This window comes from Natrix helvetica (assembly GCF_964273705.1).
Source record: "Natrix helvetica genome assembly, chromosome: Z".
NCBI lineage: Eukaryota > Metazoa > Chordata > Lepidosauria > Squamata > Natricidae > Natrix > Natrix helvetica.
Genome location: NC_138554.1, coordinates 138,574,779 through 138,590,072, shown reverse-complemented (window position 1 = coordinate 138,590,072; position 15,294 = coordinate 138,574,779). Strand labels below are relative to the sequence as shown.

Genomic DNA, 15,294 nt, shown 5'->3' with positions numbered 1-15,294 from the left:
TCCAAAGTGATCCGCTCTCTCTGTTGGTGGACCTCCTCTGCCTTGCTGAAAGGTTGTCTCTTCAGGGAGCTGGAATAGGTCACGATAACGTCTGATGCCAGCTTGTACGGTTGGGGTGCTCACACTCACTACCGCATCCCGCATAGCCCAAGGCATTGGAGCCCCCAGGACCTGATGAACAATATCAATTGGTTGGAACTTCAGGCCATCCCTCCCTCCCTTCGGGAATTCAGGGACCTAGTGGCAGGGCGGCACATGTTGATTCTAACAGACAATGTGGCCGCCAAAACACACATCAAGTGCCAGGGGGACATGCATTCCAAGAAGCTCAGGTGGAGGCGCAGGGACTCTGCCTGTGGGTGGAGTCTCATCTTCTGTCCATCAGGGCAGATCATATTTCCGGTTCCACGAACATACAGGTGGATTGGCTGAGTCGATCGACTGTGGACCATGTGGAGTGGTGGCTCCACCCGGACTTGTTCCATGAACTGACCCACAGGTTCGGCATCCCGACAGTGGATCTACTTGCATGTCCAGCCACCTGCCTCAATTCTTCAAGAGGTTCTAGATGCCTGGAGTGGAGGGGATCGATGCTCTCCGCAGCCCCTGGCCCCGAGGGCTGCTGTATGCATTTCCACCACTACCGCTCACTCCGAGAGTGATTTGCAAGATCCTATTGGAGTAGGCGGAGGGTTGATGATCGCCCCTCACTGGTCTCGCTGGTCTTGGTTTGCCAACCTGGACAGTCTGCCCATCGCCACCCTCTGGAGGATTCTGGACAATAGGATAGTCCTCAGCCAAGGGGCCCTACTACACCCGGACCCTCAGTGGCTTCAATTGGCCGTTTGGCCATTGATGGCAACATCCTGAGATGTGACAACTTCTCTGCATGTGTCATTTGTACTAACCAGGAGGATGTATAATGCCACATGATCGGCCTTCAGCAGGTGGTGCTGCCCTCTGGGGATTTCCCTGAGATTGGACTTGATTCTTCAAGCCCTGGAATTCCCCCAGGATGGCCTGGATAGGAGACTGGCACCTTTACGGAGGCAGATGGTGGCGCTTTCTATGGTGTTACTAAGCAGGACCGGCCACTCCTTGGCATACCATCCCAGGGTTCATTCGTTCCTGAGAGGAGCCTCCAACCTCAGGCTACCAATGGTCCATCGTTACCAGTCTTGAAAGCTGCCCAAAATCCTTGAGGCATTGACGTCAGCCCTGTTTGAACACATCCGCTCTATTAGCCTTCGTCTATTGACTTTGAAAGTGGCCTTCCTCATGGCCATCACCTCGGCCTGGAGGGTCTCAGAGCTGGCAGCCCTGTTGGTCCATAGCGACCTCTGTATTTTCCATCCTGACAGGGTATCCTCCGGCTTGACCCTTCGTTTCTCACGAATGTCAACTCCTGGTTCCTTAGAGCCCAGGAATTGGACTTACCTGACTTTTGTCCCCGACCGATGCATAGAGAGAAAATGGCATCATCTTGATGTGCGATGGATCCTTCAATGCTACATCAAGCGCATGGCATCCTTCTGATGGTCGGAGGCCCTGTTCATCACCTTTCTTCCTGGCTCCATGGGCCAAAAGGTGTCAGCGGGAGATGGGAGATCTTGGGAGATGGTTGAAAGCCTGTATCACTAAAGCGTACTGGATGCAGGCGCTTCCCTTGCCCTGGCACATCACAGCCCACTCTAAGCACAGTGCGGCCATGACTACGGCCTGGTCCAGTCAAGCTTTGGTCGAGGAAATATGTAGTGTGGCAATGTGGTCATCTCCGTCACCCTTCATCAAACATTATAAATTAGACGTTTATGCTTCAGCTGAAGCTTCCTTCGGACGTCGGGTATTGCAGGTGGTTCACTTGGACTCTGGTTCCCTGGACTGGTCAACTACCCACCCTTAGGTCAGTATGCTTAGGCATATCCCAGTCCTTTGGATTCTCTAAGCAGCGCACTGGAGAAAGACCGTTGATTTACCTGAACGGTCTTTCTTGGTTCCCTGCGTGAGAATCCAACCCCGCCCATTCACGACTCGGCCCAGGGTCTCTGACGGCAAGTTAGGTTTCGAGGTTAGGAGGGCATCTCAGGTGCTTTTATCTCTCAAAACGGCCATGCCTTTCATTGAAAAAACTGAGCTGCCAAGTGAAAGAGGAGGCGTGGCCAAGTTTCTTTAATTCAGTCTCTAGGCAAGCAGACCGAAATTAACCCATTCCTTTGGATTCGCTAAGCAGCGCACCGAGAACGATCGTTCAGGTAAGTCTTTATATTTATTTGCCACCCACCTCATATCAAAATGACTCTGGGTAGAAATCTATTATCAAATATTATTTTGGGACATACATTTATTGCCCTGATTAGTTTGCTTCCACAATTGTTGAGACAGCTCCCTTGTTGTGGCACATTTTTCTTGCACTAACTGGATCTAGCACCTCAGAAGTTTTCTGATTAACCCATTTAATGTCCTGAATGTTGCAGGTTAAAGGATCAATAACTCTTTGCTGATCAGGAATGTTAGATTTCTGCAATGTTAAAAGCATGACCGGTTTCAAAATCTTTCATCATTGGATGTATTGTTGAATGGCACACATTTATTAAAATAATCCAGAATGGTAAATATCACCCTCTTCCATATAGTTGCAGATTTCTGATTTGATTGTTAACTTTTTTAAAGAGCCAGTTTGGCCTACTGGTTAAGGCATCAGCAAGAAACCAGGAGACTGGGAGTTCTAGACCTACCTTGATGTGGAAGCCAATGGTGACTTTGGGCCAATTATCAGGAGGCAGGGATTTCTAGTCCTGTCTTAGACATAAAAGCCAGCTGTGTGATTTCTGATCAATCACCAGAAACAGGTAGTTTTTGTCCTGCCAGAGGCATGAAAGCCATCTGGGTGAGTTTGGGCCAATCAACGGGAGACTGTGAGTTCTAGCCCTACTTTAGTTATGAACACTGGGTGACTATGGGCCAATCACCAGGAGACAATGAGTTGTAGTCCTCTCTTGGGCATTAAAGCCAGTGGGTAACTTTGGGCCTATCACTGGGAGACTATGAGTTCTAGTTCCACCTTAGACATAAAAGCCAGTTGGGTAATTTCTAGCGATTGCTAAAAACCTATGCACAGGAATCTTCTCAATTCATGGTTAGCGCCTGCTAGGAGTTAGATAAGGGGCAATGGCACTCAAGGGAGGTTGGATTTAATTCATTTGTGGCTACGTAGGAATTCTAGGCTGATTGCCCTTTTGACCTTCCCCCTAGATTCTACCACTCCTCCTACAATTTGCCGGGGACGCTTTAGTGGATCCTGCATGGAGCTAGGAATAGGACTCGATGAGCTCTAGATTTCCACGTATTTGAATCTATATTGGTAGTCCTCAACTTACAATCCAAGTAACTGTTTGAAGTTACATCGGCATTGAAAAAAGCAACATGACCATTTTTCAGACTTACGACCATTATAGCCTCCCCATGGTCATGTGATTTACATTCAGATACTTAACAATTGACTCTCATTTATGATGGTGGCAATGCCTTGGAATCACGTGATCCTCTTTTAAGACCTTCTAACAAGCAAAGACAACGGGGAAGCCAGATTTATACAGCGATCGTATAAGTGACTTAACAACTGAAATTGTTTACTTAATAAATGTGGCAAAGAAAGTTCATCAAACTGGGCAAAATTCATTTAACTGTCTCATTTAACAACAAAATTTTTGGACTTAGCCATGGTCATAAATCGAGGACTACCAGTATTGACTTCTGAATCAGAACAGGGAGCACACCTCCCTTTCCTGCATGCCTCCTGTTTGAGCAGGGGATTGGACTAGAAGACCTCCAAGGTCCCTTCCAAACATACTGTTCTATCCAGATTCTAATTATATTTGGGAGTGGGCTTTGCATGTCAATCATTTGTGTTGCCCTCCCTCTCTTTCCTACCATCTCTTGAACCAGCCGGGAACAAGAAGGAGTGGAGTCAACAACAGAAGAGGAACAGTTGCCTCAAATCATGGATGAACTTCACGATATTCACGTGGCGCCTGGAGCCCCTGTTGCCAAATTCCATTTAAAAGTGAAAGGTAACAGATATTTCAACACCCTCCCGCCCCTCCGCAGCTTCATAGTTTGGGGTAGATCCCACTCACACAATCACTTCTTCCATGCTGGTCTTTGTTTTTGGAGTTGTTCAGGCAGTGGGTGAGACTGACCTTGTGGGGTTGAAAATTGTTTCTTGATTTTGGTTTCGTCTCGCTCCACCTTGAGTTCTGGGCTCAGTTCCAGCCACTGTGTACTCAGAAGGATTCTGAGGCATTGCAGCATTAAGCAGATTTAAACAAAATAATTTCATTATGCTGAATATTCATTATTCCTTATTGTGATCCAAGTTCCACCCTTTTTGTACGCAACCAACGTTACGATGCATGTTCAAAAGGGCTGCAGCTTGCATTGCAACAGGAGAATCAGTTTGGTGTAGTAGTGAAGGCACCAGGCTAAAAATGGGAGACCATGAGGTCTAGTCCCACGTTAGGCAGGGAAGTCTTCACCAGTGACTGGCAAATTCTGACTTAAGAAATCTCCCCTGCATGGATTGCCCCTGTGACTATGCAGGACAGACACGGAGGAAGCTAACCACCAGATTGTAAGAATAGAAGTGAGCAATCAGGTGAGGAGACCAAAGCCATTGGTAGCCTCACATTGCAATGAGGAAACACATGCATTCGGTTTTGAAGCTGCTAAGGTTATTGGATGAGCAGAGACAAAAACAGCCAGGAAAGCGATTGAAGCCTGTGAAATGGACCCCTTGTCAGTCAATAGGCATGCTGATTTACCACCAGCTTACTAAGAACTTAGGAGGTGAGGACTTGGCAGCACAAAGAAACAGTAGCTAACAATTTAATAGACAGCCATTCAATCAACAACTAAAAAGCCACACATAACAAGCACCATATAAATGCAGAGCAGCCCAAAACACACACTCTGCTACTGAGAAGTTCTCTGCGGAGGGACTCCAGCATCCAAGTCCGAAAGCTCGGGAGACAAAATCTCTCATCCCACTGACTGACCCAGATTGGACCCTGCAACATTATCCTGGGGTGTTTATATTTGTCCATTTGCGAGAAATCTCTGATCCTCAGCATTGAATGACCGAAAGGAATTAATGCCATACTGTGACTAGCCAAGTAACTGAATAGGGGTGTTAAGTAGAACAATGATGGATTCCTTGATTAGTCTTGTAACGCGTACATCTCTCTCTGTTATGCATCCACCTAGGTTTCCCTGAGCCCCGTCTCTATTGGTTCAAAGACGGTCAGCCGTTACACACAAGCAATCATCTCCAAAGGACAGACAGCCACGAATTTCACGCTCTGGAAGTTCTGCAGGTCACCAAAGAGGACGATGGCCAGTATTCTGTCTTCATCACCAACTCTGCTGGGTCTGCGTATTCGGCAGCCAGGCTCATAGTCAAAGGTGAACAGGCTGAAATGCTTCCTTGATAGGCCAAATCTGCCCAGCAGAACTACAGAGTCTGGATTTTTCCCATTATGGTGTCTTTTGGGGGGGAAAAATCCCCACCTTCTTACTCTAATGGGTGTTTCAGAGGCAGCCTAAAGCAATACTGTTCCAGTAGGCAGTTGTTAAGGAATGATGCCTTGGATCAGAGATGGATTGCTGCCGGTTTGGCCCAGATTAGCTGAACCGGTAGTAGTGGCAGCTGTAGGCTCTGCCCACCTGCCTGGATGCTTCTGCAGGAGTGTGGCTGAACCGGTAGTAAGGAAATTGGCAGCCCACCTCTGCCTTGGATATTGTGTCATCACCCCCCCCCCCCCCACCGGTTGATTTCTTTTATCCGGGGCAATCTATCAACAATGCAGAAATGACGCATGGATAGATGGATGGACAGAGAGAGATATATGATACCAACAGACAGATAGATGATGGATGGATCGATGGTAGATAGACAGATAAAAGATATATGGATGGTGGATAAATAGAAATAGATGAGAGAGGGGGGATAGATGGATGAATAAATGATAGATAGATAGATAGATAGATAGATAGATAGATAGAGAGATAAACAGATAGATGGATAGATAGATAGATGGATAGATGGTAGATAGACAGATGAAAGATATATGGATGATAGAAATAGATGAGAGGGAGGGATGAATGGATGGATGAATAGAAAAAAGAAAGAAGAAATAAAGAATAAAGAAGGAGATGATAGATATTGATAAAGGGATGGATGGATGGATAGATGAATGGAATGGTAGATAGATAGATGAGAGAGAGTGTGAGAGAGAGAGACAAACATACACAGAGAGAGAGAGAGAGAGAGAGACAGAGAGACAGAGAGACAGAGAGAGACAGAGAGAGAGAACGCAAAGAGAGAGGGAGAGAAGTGTAATGAAGTAATTTCACTCAGTCCCTTTTTTGTCTTTTTGCAGGAGATGGTGAGGACAGACAACCAGAAAAAGGTAAGAAAATGAAACAGGTAAAGTGTGGCTAAAGCCCCAGGTGTTTTACTTGAGGACTGTTTTGCCCAAATCAAAGCAGTTTGGATGCTTGGTCCATGGAAAACCAAGCAAGCTTAGTCTGAGTTGGGAGCTTATTTTTCCCTCTCTCAATTCATCTTCTGCTTCAAATATTTTAATTTTCAGACATTTATGAACAGCTGGTGCCACCGAGATTCCTGGAAAGATTTACCAACAAGAAAGTGAGGAGAGGGGTCAGCATCACCCTCTCGGTGAAGGTGGAAGGTAAGTAAGCGTCAAGGCCGTCACACCTACCCTTTTTGACTGCAGCAGTCCTTGACTTATGACTATAATTGAGCACAAAATTTTGTTATAAGCGAAACACTTTATTAAGTGACTTTTGGCCCACTTCCTTTCCACAGTTGTTCAGTGAATCATTGCATTTGTTAAATTAATCACCTGGTTTTTAAGTGAATTGCTCTTTAGAAAGTCTTAAAAAGGGATCATGTGAACCCAGGACCCTGCAATATGAATCAGTTGCCAAGTGTCTGAATTTTGATCATGTAACTATAGGGGTTGCTGCCAAGTGTGAAAATGGATAATAAGTCACTTTTTTCAGTGTCATTGTAACTTTGAATGTTCACTGAATGAAGTATTGTAAGTTAAGGACTACTGTATTGTGGCCATTTTTCTCATCATTATTTTTTCTGTATAAATCAACAATTCCCCCCCCCAAAAAAAAGTCTTTCTGTAGCATCTTTGCCCCAAAACCTCACTGTTCCCCACCTTTTTTTAGGGACTCCATCACCCTCCATAACATGGTTGAAGGAAGAATCTCATGGTGAAGACATCCTCTGGATCAGGTCGGATACTCCAGGTTATAAACTGGCCAGTTCCAATATGCAGCACAGTCTGATCTTATTGGGTGTAGAAAAAACCTACAGTGGAAACTATACTTGTATAGCCTCCAATCAGGCTGGTCAGTCTATCTGCAGTGCTTCATTGGAAGTTTTGGATGGTAAGTCTCTCTGTCTCTGCCCATCTGTCTGTCTATCTATCATCTACCAGTATCTATCTGATTATCTATCTATCTGATTATCTATCTATCTATCTATCTATCTATCTATCTATCTATCTATCTATCTATCTATCTATCATCTATCTATCTATCTATCTATCATCTATCTGTCTGTCTGTCTGCCTGTCTATCTGTCTGTCTATCTATCTATCCATCTATCATCTATCTATCTATCTATCTATCTATCTATCTATCTATCTATCTATCTACCTACCTACCTATCTACCTACCTACCTACCTATCTGATATCTATCTATCTATCTATCTATCTATCTATCTATCTATCTATCTATCTATCATCTATCTATCTATCTATCTATCATCTATCTATCTATCTATCTATCTACCTACCTACCTACCTACCTACCTACCTACCTACATCTATCTATCTATCTACCTACCTACCTACCTACCTACCTACCTACCTACCTACCTACCTACCTATCTACATCTATCTATCTATCTATCTATCTATCTATCTATCTATCTATCTATCTATCTATCTATCATCTATCTATCTATCTATCTATCATCTATCTGTCTGTCTGTCTGCCTGTCTATCTGTCTGTCTATCTATCTATCTATCTATCTATCTATCTATCTATCTATCTATCTATCCATCTATCATCTATCATCTATCTATCTATCTATCTATCTACCTACCTACCTACCTACCTACCTACCTACCTACCTACCTATCTGATATCTATCTATCTATCTATCTATCTATCTATCTATCTATCTATCTATCATCTATCTATCTATCTATCATCTATCTATCTATCTACCTACCTACCTACCTACCTACCTACCTACCTACCTACCTACCTACATCTATCTATCTATCTATCTATCTATCTATCTATCTATCTATCTATCTACCTACCTACCTACCTACCTACCTACCTACCTACCTACCTACCTATCTACATCTATCTATCTATCTATCTATCTATCTATCTATCTATCTATCTATCTATCTATCTATCTATCTATCTATCTATCATCTATCTATCTACCTACTTATCTGACATCTATCTATCTATCATCTATCTATCATCTATCTATCTATCATCTATCTATCTATCTACCTACTTATCTGACATCTATCTATCTATCTATCATCTATCTATCATCTATCTATCATCTATCTATCTATCTATCTATCTATCTATCTATCTATCTATCTATCTATCTATCTATCTATCTATCTATCTACCTATCTGATATCTATCTATCTATCTATCTATCTATCTATCTATCTATCATCTATCTATTTTTCTATATTTTATTTGTCATCCATCCATCCACTCCAGTTCTCTCATCTAGCCCTCTACACCAATCTTGTCTTATACCTATTGAAGCAGAAAGGTTTATGGAGAGGAGGAAGAGAATGGGGATGGAGGAGGAGAATACCAATAACTGTGGGCTCCTTGGTGCTCTCTGAGCTTGGTTGTTTTTTTCCCCAGACATTTCACGACCCTAGCTAACAACATCAGTGCTAAAGGGAGGGCGTTTGTGGGGATGAGGACAAAGAGGAGTAGAAGGAGAGGAGGTCCTTGGTGCTCTCTGAGCTTGGTGGTTTTCCTGCAGTTATTTCCTTACAAAATTAGGTATCATCATGAGTGCTGCTATTCTCTTGCAGTGAAAGAGGCTGAGTCTCTGACCCAGGAGCGTGTGTTGGTGACAGAGGCCATCATGACATCAATTGGGTAAGCATGTCATAGCCTGGCCAAATATTAATGAAAAAATAGGATACTCATAACATTATACTATTTTAATTAGTCCAGTACAATAAGCTTGAGTTCCCAATCCTTCACATTCATGAATTGTTGGGAACCAACATCTAAGTGACAGAGGACCCTTTCTTATATACCCAGATGGGATATAAAATGCACTATTACTGAAGTTTCTTTAAAAACATATCCACACTAATTTGCTGATTGCAATTATGAGGACAGCAAAGAAAGAAAAAGGCTATGAATAGTATTTCTTTCCTCATTTTAGTCAATGTTGCACAGAGATGTGTAGCGTATATTTGGGTTGACATTGAAAGCCTTACCTGTTCAAAGACTGTAAGAAAATTGTGGTGGTTTTTAAAAAAATATTTGATGTTTTTAAATGTTTTTTTAATGAATTCTGGCATGGGATGCTGGAACAACTGTTTGCTTAAACCAGGGGTGTCCAAACTTGGGAACTTTAGGACTTGTGGATTTCAACTCCCAGAATTCCCCAGCCAGCATGCTGGCTGGGGAATTCTGGGAGTTGAAGTCCACAAGTCTTAAAGTTCCCAAGTTTGGACACCCCTGGCTTAAACTATCCCTTTACAGACCCTGTGGATTCCTCCCTCCCTCCCTCCCTCCCCTTTTCATTTTCCTACTCCTATTCTTCTTTCCTTCCTTCCTTCCTTGCTCCCTCCCTCTCTCTCTCTTCCCTCCTTTCTTTCCTTCCTTCCTCCCTTTTTTCTTTTCTTATTCCTATTATCTTCCCTCCTTCCTTCCTCTCTTTCCTTCTTAGCTCCCTCCTCCCTCCCTCTCTCCCTTTCTTTTCTTCCTCCCTCCCTCCCTCCCTCCCTCCCTCCCTCCCTCCCTTTTTCATTTTCTTACTCCTTCCTTTCCTTCCTTTCTTGCTCCCTCCCTTCCTCCCTCTCCTCCTTCCTTCATTTCCTTCCTTCCTCCCTTTTTCCTTTCCTTTTTCCTATTCTCTTCCCTCCTTCCTTCCTTGCCTCCTTCCTTCCTTCATCCCTCCCTTTCCTTCCTTCTTTTGTTCCTTTCTACCCTCCCTTCTTCCATCCTCCTTCCTTCCTCCCTTTCCTTCTGTCCTCCCTCCCTTTTTTCCTTCCTTCCTCCTCCCTCCCTCCCTTTTTTCCTCCCTCCCTCCCTCCCTCCCTCCCTCCCTCCCTCCCTTCCTTCCTTCCTTCCTTCCACAATAAGCAATTAAGTCTTACATACAGCCCCACTGTCTTCTGTCTTCTGTGGTCAGGAAAAACGGCTAGAATAAAAACTATATAGGAAAATGAGATCCGTTTTTCCTTTTTTTCAGAGCTCAAGCTTCTGAAGCCGGAAAAGGTAGGGAAAACTATACAAGCTTTATATATGCTAATTTTCTTTTTTTTTCTCATGTAACTCTGGTTTCTATTTCACAGAGCCTTTTCTAATAATGATAAATTTTCCATTAAAAACATAAATTTAAAATTCTCCTCTCACACTTTAGCTGCTTTCATTTTGTGATATTAAACAAAATTGATGGTGGAGGTGAAACATCTTTAAAGATCTTTGAGCAATACAATACAATACAATACAATACAATAGTAGAGTTGGAAGGGACCTTGGAGGTCTTCTAGTCCAACCCCCTGCCTAGGCAGGAAACCCTATACCGTTTCAGACAAATGGCTCTCCAACATCTTCTTAAAGACTTCCAGTGTTGGGGCATTCACAACTTCTGGAGGCAAGCTGTTCCACTGATTAATTGTTCTAACTGTCAGGAAATTTCTCCTCAGTTCTAAGTTGCTTCTCTCCTTGATTAGTTTCCACCCATTGCTTCTTGTTCTACCCTCAGGTGCCTTGGAGAATAGTTTGACTCCCTCTTCTTTGTGGAAACCCCTGAGATATCAAATGAGCACATTTGAAATGCTAACTTTTCTTGAATAAGCTTATTCAGATCTACAGTAGGTCTTTGGAAATTTCAGGTCTGTTCAGAGATGATATTAAATCTGAATCAACAACATAAATCTGATCAACAACATAAACCCAATATGGCCTTGGACGTAAACTGAATTGGAATAAACAGAATCGTTTTTCAGAATCAAATCAATGACTCAAACTTTTTATTTATAGTCCGCCTTTATTATTTTTACAAAAAACTCAAGGTTACAAACATATCTAAGATGCCTTCCTCCTCCTATTTTCCCTACAACAACAACAACAACAACAACAACAACTCTGTGAGATGGGTTGGGCTGAGAGAGAGAGATTGGCCCAAAGTTACCAAACCAGTTTTCATGCCTTTGTGCAATACTATAACACCCATCTCCTGATTAATGGCCCAAGGTCACCCAAGAGGGTTTCTTGCCTCAGGCGTGATTAGAACTCCCTGCCTCTTAGTGATTGGCCCAATTTCCTCCAGTTGGTTTTCATGCCTAAAGTGGGACTACAGTTCCCATTCTCCTGGTGATTGGCCCAAAATCACCTAGCTTGTTTTGCTGCCTAAGACTGGACTTGAACTCCCTGTCTCCTAGTGAGTGGCTTACCTAGCTGACTTTCATGCCGAAACTCACAGTTTCCTCCTGATTGGCCCACAGTCACCTAGCCAGCTTTCAGGCGTAATGCAGGACTAGAATACACTCTCTTCCATTTTCTACCCTGATGCCTTCTCCACCAGATCAAGCATCATGTCCTTTCTTTTTTTATCAGGAGAGCTTATGGAAGAAGAAGCAGTTCGGAGTCAAATTTCTTTAACTGAAGTGGGAACCGAGGAATTTCTACAGAAACTGACATCTCAGATCACAGAAATTGTATCTGCAAAGATAAGTCAAGGTAATGGAGGTTCAAGTGAACTAAATGCAGGAAAACCCTTGGAAATACTGGGTTTGGGGCTGTCAGTTTGAGACAGGACAATTTGGGAGGGGGAAATTACCTGAACATGATGATAGGCAGATATAAAGCCAAAGTTTGTTACCTTATTAGAACAATCCCTTAGATTTGCAATGAGAAATGTTCGCTTGTAAGCACAGAGATGATCAAGGGGCTGGTGGCTAAACCATGTGATCAACAGTTGAGGAAACTGGGAATGTCTACTTTAATGAAGAAAAGCACCAGGGATGACATGACAGCATCTTCCAGATTGACAGATGTTGTTAATTTTGCCCTATGTTACTGTCTTTCTTGCCATAGTTGTTAAGTGAAGTATTGAAGTTGTTAAGTTAGTAACATGGTTGTTAAGTGAATTCGTCTCCCCCCCTCCATGACTTTGCTTGTCAGAAGATTGCAAAAGGGGATCACATGACCCCAGGACACTGCAACCATCATAAATATGAGTAGTTTGCCGAGCATCTGAAGTTTTGATCATATGACCAAGGAGATGCTGCAACAGTTGTAAGTGTGAGTCACACTTGCTTCATTGCTGTTGCAATCAGAATACAACTGGAAGGGACCTGGGAGGTCTTCTAGTCCAACCCCCTGCTCAAGCAGGAGACCCTACACCATTTCAGACAAAATGGCCAGCCAGTCTCTTCTTAAAAGCCTCCAGTGATGGAGCACCTACAGCTTCTGAAGGCAACGTCTGTTCCACTGGTTAATCATTCTCACTGTTGGGAAGTTTCTCCTTAATTCCAGGTTGCTTCTCTCCTTGATCAGTTTCTATCCATTGTTTCTTGTCTTACTTTCTGGTGCTTTGTAACTCTGGATGGTCACTGAATAAACTGTTGTAAGTCTAGGACTACCTGTGTTCCGTACGTACCTTAATTCCTTGCTAAGAAACTTCTCCATTAGCTTATAAGTCTGAAGAAAGTCTGGTGTGTCTACAGAACACAGATTGGGAAGCCTGAACAAAATACACCTGAGCACGTTTTAAGATTGGAATTCTTCTTCAAAATATGGAATTTCTCCCTGATGACATTTTTTATTTACTTTCCCTTCCATTTCAGCTTCCCTCCGAATTCCTGGAGCTGATAGTGACGATGAATCAAAAACACCGTTGGCGTCTCCACGGCACGGCAGGTCCAGGCCTTCCTCAACTGCTCAGGAATCTTCCTCCGAATCGGATGAAGGGGATGCAAGGGGGGAGGTAGGGCACCTGCAAAATTAGCATTTATGTAAGTTTTCCCATAGGGAGAAAAATAAGGCTCTTTGGGGGTGAATCGGTGGCACCCTTGGTGCTCTCTGAGCTCGGTGGTTTTCTTGCAGGCATTTCATGACCCAACTGGGGAACATCATCATTGCTGGAAAGGGGGGGAACTGGAGGGGGAAGAGCAGGGCCAGGAGGATAGGGACAAGGACCACGGGGTCCTTGGCGCTCTCTGAGCTTGGTTGTTTTCTTGCAGGCATTTCATTGTCAAATTAGGTAGCATCATCAATGCTAGCAGGGAGAGGGGTTTGCTCTCTGTTTTATACAGCCTCTTCTAGCACTGATCATGTAACCTAGTTTGGTAATCATACATCTGCATGAAAATAACTAAGTTCAGCTTTCAAGGACCACACAGTCCTCCTCCTGCTCCTCCCTGAAAACCTTCCTCCCTTCTAGCATTGATGATGTTACCTAGATGGGTCATGAAACATCTGCCAAAAAAACCCCAACCCAAGTCAGAGAACAGCAGTCCCCAACCTTTGTGGATTGGAAGCCGAGTGGAGTGAGGAGAGGGGCACTGGGCCACCCAAGTAGTGAGCTCAATTTGTGCAGTTCAGCTCAACATGCAGGCTAGTGCGCACATGTGTATGCATGCAGTCATGTGCACCAGCCCACACTGCTCACACCGTCTGGTTCCAAAAAGGCCATGACTCGGTAGTGGCCCCGAGTTCGGGGAGGACCCCTGGTTCAATCAATATTCTCTTCTACCATGACCCATGATCTAATGGAATGGCTGTTGGAGAGAAATCCTCCCAATGGGAGGAGGGATGAAGCAAGAAATTAGCCTGGATTTATTACCATCATCATTAAACACAACAGGCTTAGTCTAATCCTCCCTAAATGCCTTGATACCTTATCTGATCGTTCCCTGGTGAAAGCTGCCAGTCTATGCAGATTCTTGTACTATAGGTAGAATGCAATGGTTCACTGGTCAGCTTGACCTCTGCCTGGATGAATCTGGTTGTTTACACCTGAACTAATCTCTAAAACTCTGAACTAATCTCAAGAATATTTGAGAAAGTAACCCTTGGTCCAATACAGTATATATCCTGTTCTGTTCTATTCTGTCATATCCCACCCCACCCCACCCCATCTCATCCATTCCACCCCAGCTGGATTCTCTATTTATTTGGTATATTCTACTCCATTCAATTCAACCGTCTTTCTCTTCATAGATTTTTGACATCTACATGGTCATTGCTGACTATACCCCAATGGGGGCAGACCGTGAAACCATCACTCTGAAGGAAGGCCAATATGTGGAGGTTTTAGACTCCGCTCATCCTTTGAAGTGGCTGGTCAGGACCAAACCCACCAAGTCAAGCCCATCAAGACAAGGTTGGGTTTCTCCAGCCTACTTGGATAAGAAGTTAAAGGTGAGACTTATAAATAGCTGGGAGGGGGGGAGGGGTTCCTTCAAAAATTGCTTAATCTTATGTTACCTAGGTTACCATGAATAATTAAGCCAACTTCTACCCAGCAGTTTCAGTAAAGAGTTACTATAGTTCATATATAATAATATGCGAAATACAAGAAGTCCTTAACTTATAACCATTCATTTAATGACCATTCGAAGTTACAATAGCACTGAAAAGTCAGGTGTCCCCCCTTTGCAACTTCTTTGATGCAGCCTGGGTAGAAGAAGAAGAAGAAGAAGGAAAAGAAAGGAAGTGTCCATTTCAGAAGTAGGGAAGGCAGGGTAGAAAGAAAAGGCAGCACTCTAGTTGTTCTAAATCAAGAGCAGGTTAAGCAGGAGGCCTTGGCACGAAGGCAGTCACATCTCCAAAGTGTGTGTGTGTGTGTGTGTGTGTGTGTGTGTGAAGGAATCTACCTAGGCATTAAGCACCAGATCCATAGAAGTGATGGTGGGGCTGCCTACCTCACTACACCAGGCTTAATATGCAGACT

The 15,294-nt window shown here is 43.7% G+C and overlaps 1 protein-coding gene across 1 annotated transcript in view; it reads left to right on the top strand.

The window, feature by feature from the left end:
• OBSCN (obscurin, cytoskeletal calmodulin and titin-interacting RhoGEF) overlaps positions 1-15,294 on the top strand; it is a gene marked incomplete at its 5' end in the record, with an annotated part of 248,074 nt that overhangs the window by 143,591 nt on the left and 89,189 nt on the right. The window contains 10 exons of the mRNA XM_081970681.1: positions 3,946-4,070; positions 5,263-5,460; positions 6,438-6,467; positions 6,651-6,749; positions 7,261-7,482; positions 9,188-9,254; positions 10,585-10,610; positions 11,955-12,077; positions 13,187-13,326; positions 14,562-14,762. Of these exons, the coding sequence (XP_081826807.1) occupies positions 3,946-4,070; positions 5,263-5,460; positions 6,438-6,467; positions 6,651-6,749; positions 7,261-7,482; positions 9,188-9,254; positions 10,585-10,610; positions 11,955-12,077; positions 13,187-13,326; positions 14,562-14,762 (1,231 nt within the window). The remainder of the gene's footprint in view (positions 1-3,945; positions 4,071-5,262; positions 5,461-6,437; positions 6,468-6,650; positions 6,750-7,260; positions 7,483-9,187; positions 9,255-10,584; positions 10,611-11,954; positions 12,078-13,186; positions 13,327-14,561; positions 14,763-15,294) is intronic.